General features: G+C 50.0%; 8 protein-coding genes across 8 annotated transcripts; 5 read left to right on the plus strand and 3 right to left on the minus strand.

The window, feature by feature from the left end:
- Positions 1-2,217: 2,217 nt before the first annotated feature.
- APUU_40406A (uncharacterized protein) lies at positions 2,218-2,532 on the minus strand (the record flags this gene model as incomplete). The annotated part of the gene is made up of 1 exon (XM_041703474.1): positions 2,218-2,532. One exon carries the CDS (start codon positions 2,530-2,532, stop codon positions 2,218-2,220), a length of 315 nt encoding a protein of 104 aa, XP_041556156.1.
- A 1,052-nt stretch (positions 2,533-3,584) lies between these two features.
- APUU_40407S (uncharacterized protein) lies at positions 3,585-3,800 on the plus strand (the record flags this gene model as incomplete). Its single annotated transcript, XM_041703475.1, has 1 exon — positions 3,585-3,800. The coding sequence occupies one exon, from the start codon at positions 3,585-3,587 to the stop codon at positions 3,798-3,800; it is 216 nt and encodes a 71-aa protein (XP_041556157.1).
- Positions 3,801-4,143: 343 nt separating this feature from the next.
- On the minus strand, positions 4,144-5,521 carry APUU_40408A (uncharacterized protein; the record flags this gene model as incomplete). The annotated part of the gene is made up of 4 exons (XM_041703476.1): positions 4,144-4,414; positions 4,485-4,542; positions 4,622-4,843; positions 4,918-5,521. The coding sequence occupies 4 exons, from the start codon at positions 5,519-5,521 to the stop codon at positions 4,144-4,146; spliced, it is 1,155 nt and encodes a 384-aa protein (XP_041556158.1).
- A 654-nt stretch (positions 5,522-6,175) lies between these two features.
- APUU_40409S (uncharacterized protein) lies at positions 6,176-6,919 on the plus strand (the record flags this gene model as incomplete). Its single annotated transcript, XM_041703477.1, has 1 exon — positions 6,176-6,919. The coding sequence occupies one exon, from the start codon at positions 6,176-6,178 to the stop codon at positions 6,917-6,919; it is 744 nt and encodes a 247-aa protein (XP_041556159.1).
- A 551-nt stretch (positions 6,920-7,470) lies between these two features.
- On the plus strand, positions 7,471-8,380 carry APUU_40410S (SGNH/GDSL hydrolase family protein; the record flags this gene model as incomplete). The annotated part of the gene is made up of 2 exons (XM_041703478.1): positions 7,471-7,624; positions 7,695-8,380. The coding sequence occupies 2 exons, from the start codon at positions 7,471-7,473 to the stop codon at positions 8,378-8,380; spliced, it is 840 nt and encodes a 279-aa protein (XP_041556160.1).
- Positions 8,381-8,720: 340 nt separating this feature from the next.
- APUU_40411A (HNH endonuclease signature motif containing protein) lies at positions 8,721-9,914 on the minus strand (the record flags this gene model as incomplete). The annotated part of the gene is made up of 1 exon (XM_041703479.1): positions 8,721-9,914. One exon carries the CDS (start codon positions 9,912-9,914, stop codon positions 8,721-8,723), a length of 1,194 nt encoding a protein of 397 aa, XP_041556161.1.
- An 861-nt stretch (positions 9,915-10,775) lies between these two features.
- Positions 10,776-11,676, plus strand: APUU_40412S (putative pyroglutamyl peptidase type I; the record flags this gene model as incomplete). The annotated part of the gene is made up of 2 exons (XM_041703480.1): positions 10,776-10,886; positions 10,954-11,676. The coding sequence occupies 2 exons, from the start codon at positions 10,776-10,778 to the stop codon at positions 11,674-11,676; spliced, it is 834 nt and encodes a 277-aa protein (XP_041556162.1).
- Positions 11,677-12,154: 478 nt separating this feature from the next.
- On the plus strand, positions 12,155-13,276 carry APUU_40413S (MOSC domain-containing protein; the record flags this gene model as incomplete). The annotated part of the gene is made up of 1 exon (XM_041703481.1): positions 12,155-13,276. The coding sequence occupies one exon, from the start codon at positions 12,155-12,157 to the stop codon at positions 13,274-13,276; it is 1,122 nt and encodes a 373-aa protein (XP_041556163.1).
- Between the last annotated feature and the right edge of the window lie 50 nt (positions 13,277-13,326).

Below are 13,326 nucleotides of genomic sequence, written 5' to 3' on the forward strand. Positions count from 1 at the left end.
GAGTGGTCGGATAGTGAACAAGCGATCGAATTCGTGAGAGCCGATGCGATCAGCCACTGGGAATGCGAAATGCGACAGTGGAAGGTGTTCAGAGATCACATCGAACGATTCTGCGCTCCGTCGGACAGTAAGTCACAGCAAGGGAAGCGGAGCCGTCATCGAGGCACGAAAACGCCAGACCAACACAAAAGAAACTGGAAGGAAACGGAAGGGATGGAATCGCACGAGCGTGACGCCCGTAGTGGGAATTAAGCCGGAGCAGTCGGAGGAGGTTGGGGATGGAGAGGAAAGACCGAGAGCGACGAGACGAGGTCAGAAGTTGAGGACGGGCGGCACGGGAAGCAGGGACCACGGGGACTGGCCGGCGCCTCAGTTCTCAGGCCACAACCGCCCAAATATCGCTAGAGCTTCACTTGTTCCACTCTCACAGTCCACCTGTTCCACCGGCGGTCAATGGGGCGTCGATGGATATACTCTGCCTTGGCCACATTCCAGACCCGAACTGGAATGCGCGATGATTCAGACCTCGTGTCTCGTGTCTCACGCTGGATCCTGAATACCTTCCACGATTCACTCTATCAACAAACGCAACCAGGCCGCAGCAGAGAAGGGAATTTGGGGGCTGGTGAAGGTCAACTGTTGAACCGCCTCACCGCGCCGCCCAACGATCCCTCGAGAGCTCCGGCGACAAATCGCGTTGATCCCGATGGAGCCGTTAATGTTGTTCCTCGCCAGATGGCCGTGCTTGGCTTGCTCAAGGTTTTCCAGCAAGGGAGTCTCCGCTGCACATCCAACGCTCATCCTTCGCCTGCTGAGCTGTGCTTTCTTTTTCTTCTTCTACATTCAGCAACAGTGCTGAGTCCGGAGCCCGGTCGTCTGGTGACTGCTCTACAGCCTGGAACTCACGGCCGAACAAGTTCATGTGTGATCACGGCTGTCACTCGAGGAATCTACATCCACCGGGGGGGGGGGCGCCGATCGTCCATACAGAACCCATGTTCAGATGGGCCGTGTGATCAGAGTGCCGCCTTTCCTTCCATCCAAGTGCGTGAGCTCGAATTTTCGAAGCCTCGCTGCAGAAGCATGCTAGCAGGCCTGGTGGACTGGGCGTGCATTAGCCTGTTCACCGGCTTGGGCCCACGTAGACCGGATTGGAGTGCTTTGAGCGAGACGTTGGGATTTGAAGATCAGGCACGGATGAGAAGATGCGTCTCGAAGCTGGAAGTCTACAGTGCAGATGTCAATGTCTAGTATTACATTGCTTGACTCCGTCCGGAGTACTCTGGACGCCTTTGTTCTTCATCTGGGCACTTGAACACTGCATTGGTAATTGGTGCGTCTTCCGCTTTCCGCTTGGATGCTTCGCTTATTGCCGGTGGGGCCAACGCGTAGAGGCGGGGTAGACGCGTTGCAACACGTCCGAGACGCGACCCGCGCGTCTGGTAAGTTACGTCAATTACCGTACCGACGCGTGATCGTCCCCCCAAATTCCTGCTGTCCCTGTGACACTGTGACGCTGCTTGATGAACGATGGAGACTCACGATCCCGTCCAACGCCGTCCGCTGCAGGAACCCAAAACCCAGAACTCAACCCTGATGCTAATCCATCACCGCTCCCCTATTTTTAGCCGACTTCATCTTGCAGTGCTGTCTTACACTTCTGCAGTCGTTCATGCTCATTTGGCCTCGGTGTTCCCAACCTGTCGCCACGAGCAGAGTACCGTCAACGCCCCAACATGCCTGTGTAGTAAGCTGGCGGAGAATGCACCGGAAAACTTGGTTCAACTGCCTGATACAATGGCACCTTGGAGTTCCGCGAGGGGAGGTACAAAAACGATGTTTCCGCGGAAGCCCCATGGCCCCATCCAACCCCGAGTTATCCACCCGTGACCCAGGTGTGTTCCACGACCCGCTGTTGTGATAACAGCCGACCACCACGGTGCCTGGTTAGAGTCACCATCCGCTTGATTCAAATCTCACCGGTGGCATGCACAGTTCGAGGTTTCGGGGCCCGGGGCGCACTTAGGAGCTTCCAGCGAAATATCACGCTGAATATTCGGACCCAGTGGCTGGACTTTCAAACAGTGAGCTCCACACGAATGCCCATTTGTTTTGTTAGGGTTACAGCTCAACGCCGAACAACTGGGGGCGAACTGCGTCGGCAGAACACCGGCAGCTGAAACCTCCAGCTTGATCGTGCATCAGTGTTGTTACTAACTATGCAACGGAAATCCTTGCATGTTGGGAGGCAGCGTTTTGCTGCGGCCTGGAGATCAGGCTGACGGTTCCAAGGTTTAGCCACCCCAATGCGGTCATGGCCAGCTCTCCTTGCAGGACATGCCGACTTGCCGGAGGGCGTCGACGCGACAGAGCCTTGGGCCTCAACCAGTTACCAAACAAACAGGCCATCCAACTTGGAAATGGCACTGTCGGTGACGGAAACCGTAGGCCTTTTGATGAGAACAAGGTCAGCCTTGGCTTATCTGAAGCAGTGCTCCCGTCGAAGTCAATGCTGACATCTGGTTGTACCATATCCGTGCACAAGGAGCGGCATGACCTAACTTTTTCTGACTATTTTTATAGTCCATGAAAACAGTTCCTAGACCAATTGTCGGCTCAGCAGTTCAGTCGACGTACCCTGATCCTGATATAAGTAGTGCTACCTATTAGACCCCAATCCGTTTCGTCTACATGTTGAAGTTACTGTCCAGAATTCACCGACCTGGCAACCTGGGAGTATCGAGTGATAACCAAACGATGTTCTATTTCATCCCCAACCCAGTACCGAGTGTACCTCTATAAAAAACCGCGTCTCGTAAACATGCTCGTAGCTCACATCCTTGGGTGAGGCGATAGTGTTAGTACCATAAGCGTAAGCCTATCATCTTATCCAGGCACGCCTAAGGCTTCAACTTCAAAACGCTGTCAACCCAAATACAGTGTCATAAAGCACAGCTCTCCTCATCCCATAAATCCACCCAATAAGCCTCCCCGATACCGCTACCATCACCGTCCATCCACTTCCTTCCCGTAACCCAAGACCCAGTCGAGTACAAGGGTAGGTTTGGTCTCTCGTACGGCTGGGGCGCGATTGAAGACCAGGCCCCCGTGCACTACTGCAATCCGAGGAAGTACTTTGATTTCCTGATGGAGCCGAATCGGGTGGATAATTTGGGAATGTTTATTGTGGAAAAACCGTGAAATCTCTATCAGTTTTGGCTTGGTGGTTTGACTGGGAGTTGAGTTAGGGCTGGCCCGGCCGGGTTGGTTCGGATTAGGTGTTCTTTTGTTTGAGTCACAACAGACATGCCTAGTTAGCCACTTGTCAGTGAATGTTCCAGCAGATGGACATACTGTGAACCTTCTAGATAATGGATATGACTCTTACAGATAGTGAAATCCCTGTTAACCTCCAATCAACCAAGCCCAAACATTGCGCCTGTGAGCTTATGTATTAAGGTCACCGTGTTATGAACAGATTTGGCTTATAAAAGACACATCAAAGCACAAAGCTTCCAAAGGCAAGTCTTCACCTTCAAAGACCCTTATCACATTTTAGTCCAATACTTTTCCTCTACGCAACAATGGCGCGCGCCAACAACATCGGCCGAGCAAAGAAGGCTGGAAACAACCGAAAGCCAGGCCCCAACACGAAGTCACCAAAAAGCAACGCCTGGCCGCCTTCGAAGTTCTTTAAACTATTCCTTGTTATATACTGCCTTCTCTTCCTGGTCATCGCTATACACAAGTTCTACTTTTCTAAGGCTGCCCGGGCCACCGCTCCGATACCCCAAATTTAACCAGACTCGCAGTCGATCGACCCTCGGATCAATACGAGGAAGGCCATTTTTCTCAGGAACTGTGACTCTACGGAGGGGTGTCATACAGCAATTTCACAAGGAGGCTCTTAATGGCCGAGTGATTACCTATATGGCTTGAGCTACAAAATCCTAGCTAGGTCTGTTTTCACCGCTGAACGCCACCGCGGGTTTCCTGCAATATGGGGGATCTTGTTAGCGCGGACCATGGTGTGGCTAGAAATTCTCATTTATGATTCAACAAAATATCAAGTCTATTAATAGCAAGAGAAACAATTCTATCTTTCCAACTTCACATGTCCACCTGAACCAATTGTAAATATGTTTAAAAATCCTCGCGCGTAGTATTTGCTTCCCACTGAGCGGCGTCGGCCGCGTACTCTGCAACAGCGATTGTGTTCAGACATTTGGGCAGATAGTCAGGGACAGTAAAAGAAATAAGCTCCTTGTCAGCGCAGCTCCCATCATGTTGTTTGTCAATATTGTCACTAGCAGCAGATCCATGGAGTGGCGGGGTTTTCGTCTTGAGACTGTGGGATATAATGCGCCAGGAACCATCAACGGCCACCGTGGAGTCAGTTGGCAGGTGCGGATATCTATGCACATGCACAGTCGGTCTTCACATTCACTTGAATAAACAATACTCGTAGAGAGTGGTATTCTTACCGGCCATTGAGCTTCGTCTGTACCCACTTTGCGAGCGCGAATTGTGCATAGTTGTCCGCTGTAGAAACAAGGAAAGGAAGATGTGTATATCAGCAGTTATACGGCCAATGAAAGATGATTTGGATGCACAAACTCACCATTTGAGGTAATACCGTCCCTAACAAGAGCCGTCTTAGCATTCGGACGTTCGGGAGCAGTTCGCGCAAGGGTTTTGCACAGTGCTGCTCCATACACTCCCGAATACTCCTCATTCCCAGAACCGTTATATACCTTGATTTCAATATCAGAAATATGGCGGTTTCCATTTTGCGCAGAAACGAGGGCGTTCGCATGCATAATCTCGTGTAGAACAAGGCTGGCTGCGCGCAAATGACATATGGTCAGTCGATGATAAACCGAGCATGTACCGATGCAGGGACGGGGGATAACGAACCTTGATTCGTATAGCTGCGGAGGTCAGGTTTCCAGTCATCTATACCAAGTACCTCCTCCAGCCTGGCCTCAGGACTCATGTAATCGCGGAAAAACCGCTCGCAGAACTTGAATATCGGAGATGTCTTTGATAAACGGTTTCCGTCGGGATACGGCCCGGGATGCTGAATGTTCTTAACATAGGCGATTGTTTCGCTGCGATTGCTGGAACAGTCGACACATTCAATATCTGCTCGCACTCCCGGGTTGCAGCCTATCCGGAAAGTCGCAATATGGGCAAAGATAGATCTAATTTGGTCTTGATACTCGTGGTTTAGCGAGCTAGGGCCGAAGAAGTCTATCGCGGCTGGGTCTGAGTCGAAATCGATGTGTTGTGATACATTCGCCATCGAGATAGCTTTGGTAAAGGCCTGCCGGATAACTGTCTCCCGTATGGCGCTGCAGTTCTCAAATTTCAGGCATATCCACTGGACGTTTGTTGGGCTGGGCTCCCTTGTGGAAAGCACAGTCAGTGTAGGCAGCGCGGAGCTGAGGAAGTAGGTAAAGAGAGGGAAGAGAGGGAAGAGGACAGCGAAGAAGAAAAAATGTTTAGCATTAAGATACATCTTGAGCGGAGTATGGATATTGCTACTAGACTTCAGTGAGCTACCAGCTTGTACCTGGGTGTCGTCTATATCTATAAGTTACTACGCTTGCTACACCAAACGGATATCAAATGCCTCTACGGGACGCAACAATCGAGCCTGAAAACGCAGATCTGAGATGAAAGAAAAAAAAATAAAGAAAAATGGATGCCATCTCCCAGTATAGTGCAAGCAAACGTATACGTGAACTACAAAGCCAGAATTCCATATCTCCATTGTTGGGTGAATATCACAGATAGTGACTGTCACTGTTACACGGAATGACACCTTGTAAGACCTTGGATAATTAGTGAATCCTTTTGTGCTGTGCTGATTTTGTTGCGCCTTCCAGAACTATTTGTGATTCCTGTATTCATAACTGCCCATGAAAAATCGCCGGAGCCTTTATTATTTAAAGGCTTAACAATCTGCTGCTAGTCCTAACTTCCAACTCTCCATTCTTCAAGACTTTGCCTGATTTCAAACAGCTACTCACGAATACGAAACGGGTGAACATTCCCAGTCAAGTCAAGAAACATGTCTCGACTCAGCTTCTCTATATTCTCCATCCTGTTGCTGGTCACTGTTATGGGTCAATTCACGCACGCATATCAAGTAATTTGCAATCAATATCCCATGCTAAATTGGACTGCACAAGACGACGAGATAGATCGGCGAGGTCGGCATCCAGACCTGCACTGGTGTCTAGATAACCCGGTCACCCGGCTTGAACAGTGGCCAAAAGAACTGCGAGATCTTGCACCCAAACGCTTCGACCCCATAACGGGGACAACTTACTGCTATCCATCATCAGGCGGGGTGTGGGAATCCCAACTACACCCTCTAACCCTCGAAAAGCTTGATGTTGATCGATTTAACCCGGCCGTGTCAGACTGGCACACGGGCCGCGAGGACGGGTGGTGTGACCAACTGCGAATCTATGGCGGAAACTGGTACGGATGCAATCTCGAGCTGCCCTGGGAAGAGCGGCGGCTGGGTTGTCCGTCACTAGCCAGCCTTTCAGTGGACCTACCGATTCGTCGCCTGGTGGTTACCGAGACAGATACGACGAACGTGTATATTCTGTTACCGAACCAGAGTACCGGCGAGTTCCCGGAGGGAGCAGCCGCCGCTATGAAGAACACAGTGACCGAGAAGGAACAGATTGAGGTGATGAAGGCGTTTGGGGCAGTTTGGTGTACCAATAAAGATAGCTGTCCTCCTCTTGAGGATATCAAATGGCCACCAGTCAAGTGGGCAGCGAAGTACTGGTCCCTCAAGATCCCCGATGGCTGGGAGCCTGCACCTAAAGAGACAGACAATATGCATCTGCTTCCGCTCTGGAAAGCCATCGAAGACGAAGAATACGACGAAGAATAGAGTATACTACGAATATAAGTTATTATCAAAATGAACCCGCTGTATATACTTTACATCTACACTGTAGCGTTATTGAACTATACATTAAGCATGTCCCACCCCCGAGACTCATCTCCTCCAACTACGCCAACAACTGACAACCTGTAGTCTTCTGATAGCTGCTTCATATCCTTTAGGTTCAAAACTAGTAGCCAGGCGCCTTGTCGTTGGGTTAGCCTGGTTGTGAGATGGACAGGACATTCTGCGGACCCAGTCAGTCAATGCTAACAAAACAAGCCCTAACTCTGCTAATATGCACGTCATATATGATGAGCTTTGTGTCGTTAATAAGGAGCCGTCAGAGCAGACTCGTACTTTACAAATAAATACTGTATATATCATAGTAGATTTTCCTGCCTCGCTTTTCAGCCTACTTCGGTGATTTGGTCCAGACGCCGAATACCAAGCTCTACACGAATCGGCAGTCTCTCAACCACGCCGAATACATAAACCAACCACCTCGCCACTCCTTCTGTTCGTAACAAACGTGCTATCGCGCTTTTTACGCTAAAATGCAGCCTGGGAATTCTTCAGCCCTGCGACTGTTTGTTTTTCAGGGCCGGCTATCCTCATCCTTGTACAACTTGGCCGAACGGACAGGGCCACGATGTCTGCCCCTGTTGACTCCACGAGTGGCCAAACATGGCTTTAGCAGCTCTCAAACAAGTCAGTCATGATATAATAGTTGTTTATCAATATTAGTTTTCCTGATAAAATAGCTAACCCAACCACCCAGGATACTCCAAACAAGGAAACAGCCCCAGAATCCCACTGCGCCTGATGCCCCTAGGAGGCTCAATAACGTACGGCATCGGCTCGTCCACCGGAAACGGCTATAGGGAGAAACTAAACGACATACTCGCCGCCCGAGGTCATCAAACAACGATAGTCGGGTCCCGCAAGTCCGGCACAATGGCTAACAACGACAACGAGGGGTGGCGTGGGTACAGAATCGACCAGATCCACGAGAAGGCAGTAAAGTCGGCTGCGCGGTACTTGCCGAACTTGTTTACGGTGAATGCTGGCGCGAATGATTGTCTGCAGGATTATGAGATCCAGACTGTGGGTGTGAGACTTGAGGCATTGGTTGAGGAGCTTTGGGAGATTGCGTCGCCTGGTGCGACGGTTGTGCTTTCGACGTTGGTTGTGGCTGTTGAGGACGGGATGAATTCGCGAGTTTTGAGGGTGAATGAGCAGATCAGGGATTTGGTGGAGAGGAAGGTGGCTGATGGTAAGAGGATAGTCCTTGCTGATCTGTATAGTCCTAGAGGGCCTCAGGTTGGGGATTTGGTTGATGATGGGATACATCCTAGCGATGAGGGATATGTCAAGATTGCAGAGATTTGGGCAGATAGTATTGGGCAAGCTGCACGAACTGGTATGCTCCAACATCCACTGGCTGGGCGCAATCGCAGGAACTAGATATAAGAAAGTCTAGTGGTCTACTAATTATTATACCCACACTATCTGTATACCCACTCAATCTCCACGTCGATGTACGCAACTCCACAGTAAACAGCAATGGCCATCAACTCCAATGCCTGATCAGACGCGTCATCAGGAAGTTTATCTTCGGTGCCTGTTACTCCATTTCCAGTTTTGCTGGACCCAGCCGCCCTGGTATACTCCGTACACATAGAGTTACCTGTCCCCTATTTGCCTCAAACCGCGCACCCACGGTCTGGATCTCAAAGTCCTGGATAGTCAATTGAGCCAACATTCGCAGTAGTCAAGTCCAGTGAGTATTACGCGCCAAATTCCGTCATCTTTTTGTGGATCTGGTCAATTCCTTGTCCTTGCTGGCCATCGAGCCAGGTTTGCGGGAAATTAAACTCAAGCTGAATCCCCTCGATCTTTTGTTTCCAGTGCTGAACATCATACCTGGAACGTGAGGCTGCTTCTTCTTGGGCTTCTTAGAATCTGGTTGGTTGTTGGCAGAGCACAACAGTAATGATAGACTGCTCACTGAGAGAAGATCTCCTATTGGAGTACTCCCATTGCTGGCAAGCCCATCTGCATCCCGGAGATCTCGCTTTAACAGCTCTATCTTCTCCCCGCGCCCAGTCAAATGCAGGATGTTGCCAATTGCTGAATGAATCTGAAGAATAATTGGGTCTGGAAGGGAATATCTCTCATCATGATTTGTGAAAGTGACAAGTCTATCGGGAGGTAGATGCCTTAGGAGCACGCTGGACAGCCTTGGGAATGTTTTAATGCGGTATCGGTGCAAAGTTTCAGTAGCCTCAAAGACAAAATAGAACTCCCCAAACTCTTGATGGAGTGGGGACCACATCATCATCACGTTCATCTCTTTGTTGATATCTTCCGAAAAAAAGTTTGTCTGGGAGCGAAGGCTAGGAAAGTATCGGTAGATATTAACCCAAATCGCTGCATGTCTGAATCGCTCATCATCATTGTCCTCTTGAAGTTTATCCAAGGCAAATGGAATAATGTGGACCGCTTCCAAAGGAGCATCGATCGAGCCAGTCGGACGTTCCTTGTAACTTTTGTTCCAAATGTTGGACACAACGCATCTCTGCCCATCTCTTGCAAGACAATTTTTGCGCAGTCGGCTCTGAGCGGCTCTAGTGATGGAGCTGGCATCCTCGGAGACCAGGTTGTCAATAGAATCATCGATTCCAAAGCGTGGAGATGGAGTTATGGCGGGGGTAATTCCGCCATGGGCTAGCATAGGTCGTAGCAGGCCGTCATCAAGGCTTTTAGCCAGCTGCCGAAGTATTTCACTGTCAGGACATCTGTCTACGTCCTCTGCCAGGTTAACCTGTCCATCCAGTGGCAGGTACTTGAAAAAGATCCGCAAAAATTCTGCGGTATCATCCTCATGCCCACTCGGTTGATAATCTGCAAGTTTCCGGTCCAAAGTGTATTTAGCTTGAGCAAAGGTTTGAAAGGCGTCCGAAGAGGCTGCTAGGCTTAAGCTCCCTGGGTATGACATCCTGAGAGCCGGAAAATCAGTCCACGACCTGACACAAGTGTAAACGGGGGGCTTTTGCAGGTATGATGGGGTGGGTGTACAGTAATCCAGAGGGGTCTTCTTGATGAAACGCGTCGTGGTAGTTTAGACCACGGTCTACAAGCGGATTGTTGTGTTAAATAACTTCACTGTGAAGGTGGACTGATGGTCACGGGACTAGGCTGCAAAAATGACTCTTAAAGCTTGACGTGTTGGATAGAGTTATCAGACAATCGGGTTCCCGAGTTGCATTGGATCAGTGTCTCCTGAAGGTAAATTATGAGAACTCCAGCTCTACCGACCATGTCCGGTTTTGGATGTTGATGATAAGGCAGGTTTTCCATAGGCAGGAGTTGGCTGTTCGCTATACATTGCCATTGTATGTATATGCTCGCGCTAAGTGGAGTCGGTGTTGAGTCTTGACGATATGGTTGATGGCATGGAAGATAGCACAACTGTCCTCCGTTATTAGCCACGTTCATTCATTATCAGAGTTCAGATAGCAGTACTGCGTCAAGTCAATATACAGGCAAATTCAAAAAAAAAAAAAAAAAAAAAAAAAAATACACAAGGGAGTTGGTTGGGCAGATGTACAGGACTCGTGATGCCAAGACTGCCCAATGCGGAGGCGGGGAAGCGCCGATAAAGCGAGCAGTGTAACCTGCCTCTCCAGCCACGCCACAGTGCTTTTTCTCCTTCGTGCTACTGGTTTCTTTGTCCTCATCTCGCAGGAGCTATTTCTACAATTCCTTCTCCGGGATAACGCTTTGTGGTCAGTCCACAGAGCCACAAACCGACCGAGCGCTCCATCCTTACCGTATCTACTCGGTCTCGATTATCATTATGGGTGACTCGGGTTCAGGTGTGCATCTGTCCAGCACACCGCTACCAAGGGATCTTCCCTCGTCTCCTGCAGACCCCGAGGAGATCTCGGTGCTTGTGACGGGCTTCGGTGTGAGTCAATTCGAATTCTCTCTTGGTCTAAAGGGGTATCAACCAAGACATTGCTGACCATCCGTAGCCATTCAAGTCGAATCTAGTTAATGCGTCGCATTTGATTGCGACGTCCCTTCCTTCATCATTACCTTTAGCCAAAGCTGCACCCGACGGCTTTCCTGCAGCTCGCCGAATCGCAATCCATGTTCACCCCGCTCCAATCCCTGTCGCATACTCCGCAGTTCGAACGGCAATACCAACTGTAATGGAAGACTATGTCAAAAGACACGGCCGGAATCCCGATATCATAATCCATATGGGAATCGCGGCAACAAGGAATTACTACTCGATAGAGTCGAGGGCGCATCGCGACGCATACAACATGCCCGATAACCTCGGACGGGCAGGATACCAGGACGGTGAGAAGCCATGGAGGGAACGGAACCTCCCTCCCGTCCTGAAAGCAGAGCGCAGTGATCCTACGACTGAGCCGGTGGTGAAATTAGATCTCACGTCCTCGCGGACAAATCTAAACCCTCACCCGCCAGACAATGAATTCTTGAAAACATGGCAGACGCTTGCGCCGGCAAGCGCAGACATTCGGATATCAGAGGATGCTGGTCGGTATCTCTGTGAATTTATATTTTACACGAGCTTGTCACTGGCCCTCCAAGAGGGCCGAGACAGGAACGTTGCCTTCTTCCATGTTCCATCATCGTGCCGTGATGAGGATATTGAAACCGGAAGAGAGGTTGCAATTGCACTCATCAAGGCCCTTGTTGATAGCTGGATCGACGAGAAGGTATAGTCCCTTGAGTCGCATACTTGGGTTCTGATAGCGATACGCATGACTTGGTTTTGGCGTTTTTCCTCAACCGCATACGATAAATGTGGCATAATTCAACTTAGCAGCCTTACGATACATACCTCACGTCTATCTTTTACTTATGTCTTGGGTGTTATATAGTACTTGACTGATCACTTCTGACACCCGCTTAATCAACTTCGCGTTCTAGCTTAACTAGCTTAACGCACCAGCTATAAGTCAGAACAATCGAAATGCAAAGAATAAATTGATTCCTACTATATAGTCAGAAAATTGCGATCCTTTGTTAATTCCCCTGCCCTGTTTTAGGCGGTCAACCATTTCCAGGTTCTCGGCTCTCTCGCGTTGACCAACAATTGGAGTCATCCCCGCACGCATCATCCAATTTCATCATTGCAGTCACTGCACATAAACCGCTATCGCAGCTGTCTTGAACAGGCCTACCGTCGAAAAGATCAGAATGACACCAATATTCGCAGCATTTCTTCTGCTTTGCTTCCTCGCAACAACCCCATTCCTTCTCCGGCGCATCCTTGGTCCCAAACCTCTCCGCGCCCTGCTCAATCGCAATGACACACCCTCCCAAGAACCCAGTGAAATCATCTCCCTCCGCGTGTACCCCATAAAATCATGCCGCGGATTCGAAACATTAGCAACAAAGCAATGCATAACAGGTCTCGACCTTGACCGCCGCTGGATGATCGTTGACGCAGTAACCCACGTCTTCCTAACCATCCGCCAGATCCCGGAGATGACACTCGTCACAACAGGCCTAAGTCCCAATGGCGAGTCTCTCCTCCTCTCTACCACCGATGAGACAGGCAATAAGGGAGATACAATCGCCATCCCGTCCCACCCAGACGAAGCCTGGCTAGCGCAGCATACGACCCTATCCTCAGACATAAAGATCTGGGACGCCGTTACAGACGGATATGTCTACAATCCTGAAACCGGTGTGAATCAGATGTTTTCTACGTTCCTGAACCGCCCTGTTGTCCTGGTTTACAAGGGCCCTACGCCGCGGGTCCTAAAGGGGAATGGGGATCCCAGGGTCCTCGGCCGTGTCCAGGATACGAATTTCCCGGATGTGCTCCCTGTGCTTATTGCATCACAGGCGTCGATTGGTGAGTTGAATGGACGGCTCAAGGCGCATGGGCATGAGGAGATTACTATTGAGCGGTTTCGGCCGAATATCATTATCCGGGAGCGTGAGGGGGCCGCTTGGGTTGAGGATTCGTGGAAGACGATTAGGGTTTCGGAGCCTGTCGAGGCTAACCCTGGTTCTGGTTCTGATGGGACTTTGCTTGAGAAGGGGAATCGTGCAGAGAAGGCGCTGACGTTTGACATTGTGGCGAGGTGTGGCAGGTGTCAGGTGCCTAATGTTGATCCGGAGACGGCGGTGAAGCATAAAAACCAGCCGTGGGATACATTGATGAGTTATAGGAGGGTTGATGAGGGGCTCAAGTATAAACCTTGCTTTGGGATGTTGGGGGTGCCGAGGGAGGAGGGGGAGATCAGAGTTGGGATGCGGTTTGATGTTTTGGAGGAGACGAGTGAGCATCGATATATTAAGGGGTTTTAAAGGAAAGGTACATTGTCTGCTTATGAGATAGGGTTTTATGTTGTACGATA

The sequence above is a fragment of the Aspergillus puulaauensis genome, chromosome 4 (genome assembly GCF_016861865.1).
Source record: "Aspergillus puulaauensis MK2 DNA, chromosome 4, nearly complete sequence".
Classification (NCBI taxonomy): domain Eukaryota; kingdom Fungi; phylum Ascomycota; class Eurotiomycetes; order Eurotiales; family Aspergillaceae; genus Aspergillus; species Aspergillus puulaauensis.